This window comes from Arachis hypogaea, chromosome 11 (genome assembly GCF_003086295.3).
Source record: "Arachis hypogaea cultivar Tifrunner chromosome 11, arahy.Tifrunner.gnm2.J5K5, whole genome shotgun sequence".
Taxonomy (NCBI): Eukaryota; Viridiplantae; Streptophyta; class Magnoliopsida; order Fabales; family Fabaceae; genus Arachis; species Arachis hypogaea.
The window spans coordinates 74,515,862-74,516,971 of NC_092046.1; the positions used below are offsets into that span (position 1 = coordinate 74,515,862).

The 1,110-nt window shown below is 49.2% G+C and overlaps 1 protein-coding gene across 1 annotated transcript; it reads left to right on the forward strand.

The window, feature by feature from the left end:
* The first annotated feature begins 233 nt into the window (after positions 1-233).
* LOC140176147 (uncharacterized) lies at positions 234-860 on the forward strand. Its single transcript, XM_072206035.1, has one exon. The coding sequence runs from the start codon at positions 234-236 to the stop codon at positions 858-860; it is 627 nt and encodes a 208-aa protein (XP_072062136.1).
* The last annotated feature ends 250 nt before the right edge of the window (positions 861-1,110 follow it).

Genomic DNA, 1,110 nt, shown 5'->3' on the forward strand with positions numbered 1-1,110 from the left:
TGGAAGCTCCACGTTAACGAAGCCTCCAACCAAACGTTTGGAGGAGGAGGGATAATCCCCGAGAGCCCGTCAGGGATAGTGTACGAACAATCCATCAAGTTTGAGTTCCCGGTCTCCAACAACAAGGCAGAATACGAGACCCTTATTGGCGGCCTACTATTGTCAAAAGAAGTGGGGTAGCAAGGGTAGAGGTGAATAGCGACTCTCAGGTCGTCACCTCCCAGGTCAACAGAATGTATCAAGCCAATGACCCTCTGAAAAAAAAATACCTGGAAAAGGTAAAGGGCTTGAGAAAGGACTTCGAAGAGGTCGTGGTACAGCATGTCCTAAGTGAGAGGAACACTCAAGCCGACCTCTTATCCAAACTAGCCAACACAAAACCAGGAACGGGAAACCGTTCCTTAATTCAAGGCTTGGTGAAAGAACCAACAGTCACCCTGTGCACAACCCGAGCAGACGTCGATCCCTCATGGATTGATCCAATCATCGACTTCTTGGAAAGTGGCAAGCTCCCTAACGACCACAAGGAGGTGAAGGCGTTGAGAAGGGAGGCGGCCAAGTATGCAATAGTGCAAGGCCAGCTGTTCAAAAGAGGACTGAATAAACCCCTGTTGAAGTGCCTACGACCCGATCAGACGGACTACGTCTTTAGGGAGGTCCACGAGGGTTGTTGCGGCCATCACATTAGGGGGAAGGCTTTGGCTCGGAAGCTCGTTAGAGCTGGTTACTTTTGGCCCACGATGATGGCAGACTCCCAAGAATTTGTCATGAGATGCAAGAAGTGCCAGGAAAATGCTAACTTCCACAAGGCACCGGCATCTGAGCTCAGTTTACTAATGGCATCTCGGCCTTTCAGCTAATGGGGGATCGACCTCCTGGGTCCTTTCCCAGTTGGCCTTGGACAGGTCAAATACCGATTATGGCCATTGATTACTACACAAAGTGGATTGAAGCAAAACTATTGGCTAGCATCTCGTCAGCTAACTGCCTTAAGTTTGTATAGGGACAGATAATTTCCAGGTTCAGAATCCCAGAGTCTGTGATATCGGACAACGGGACAGTTTGTGGACAAGAAATTTAAGGAGTTCCTCGCCGGCTTAGGAGTAAAAC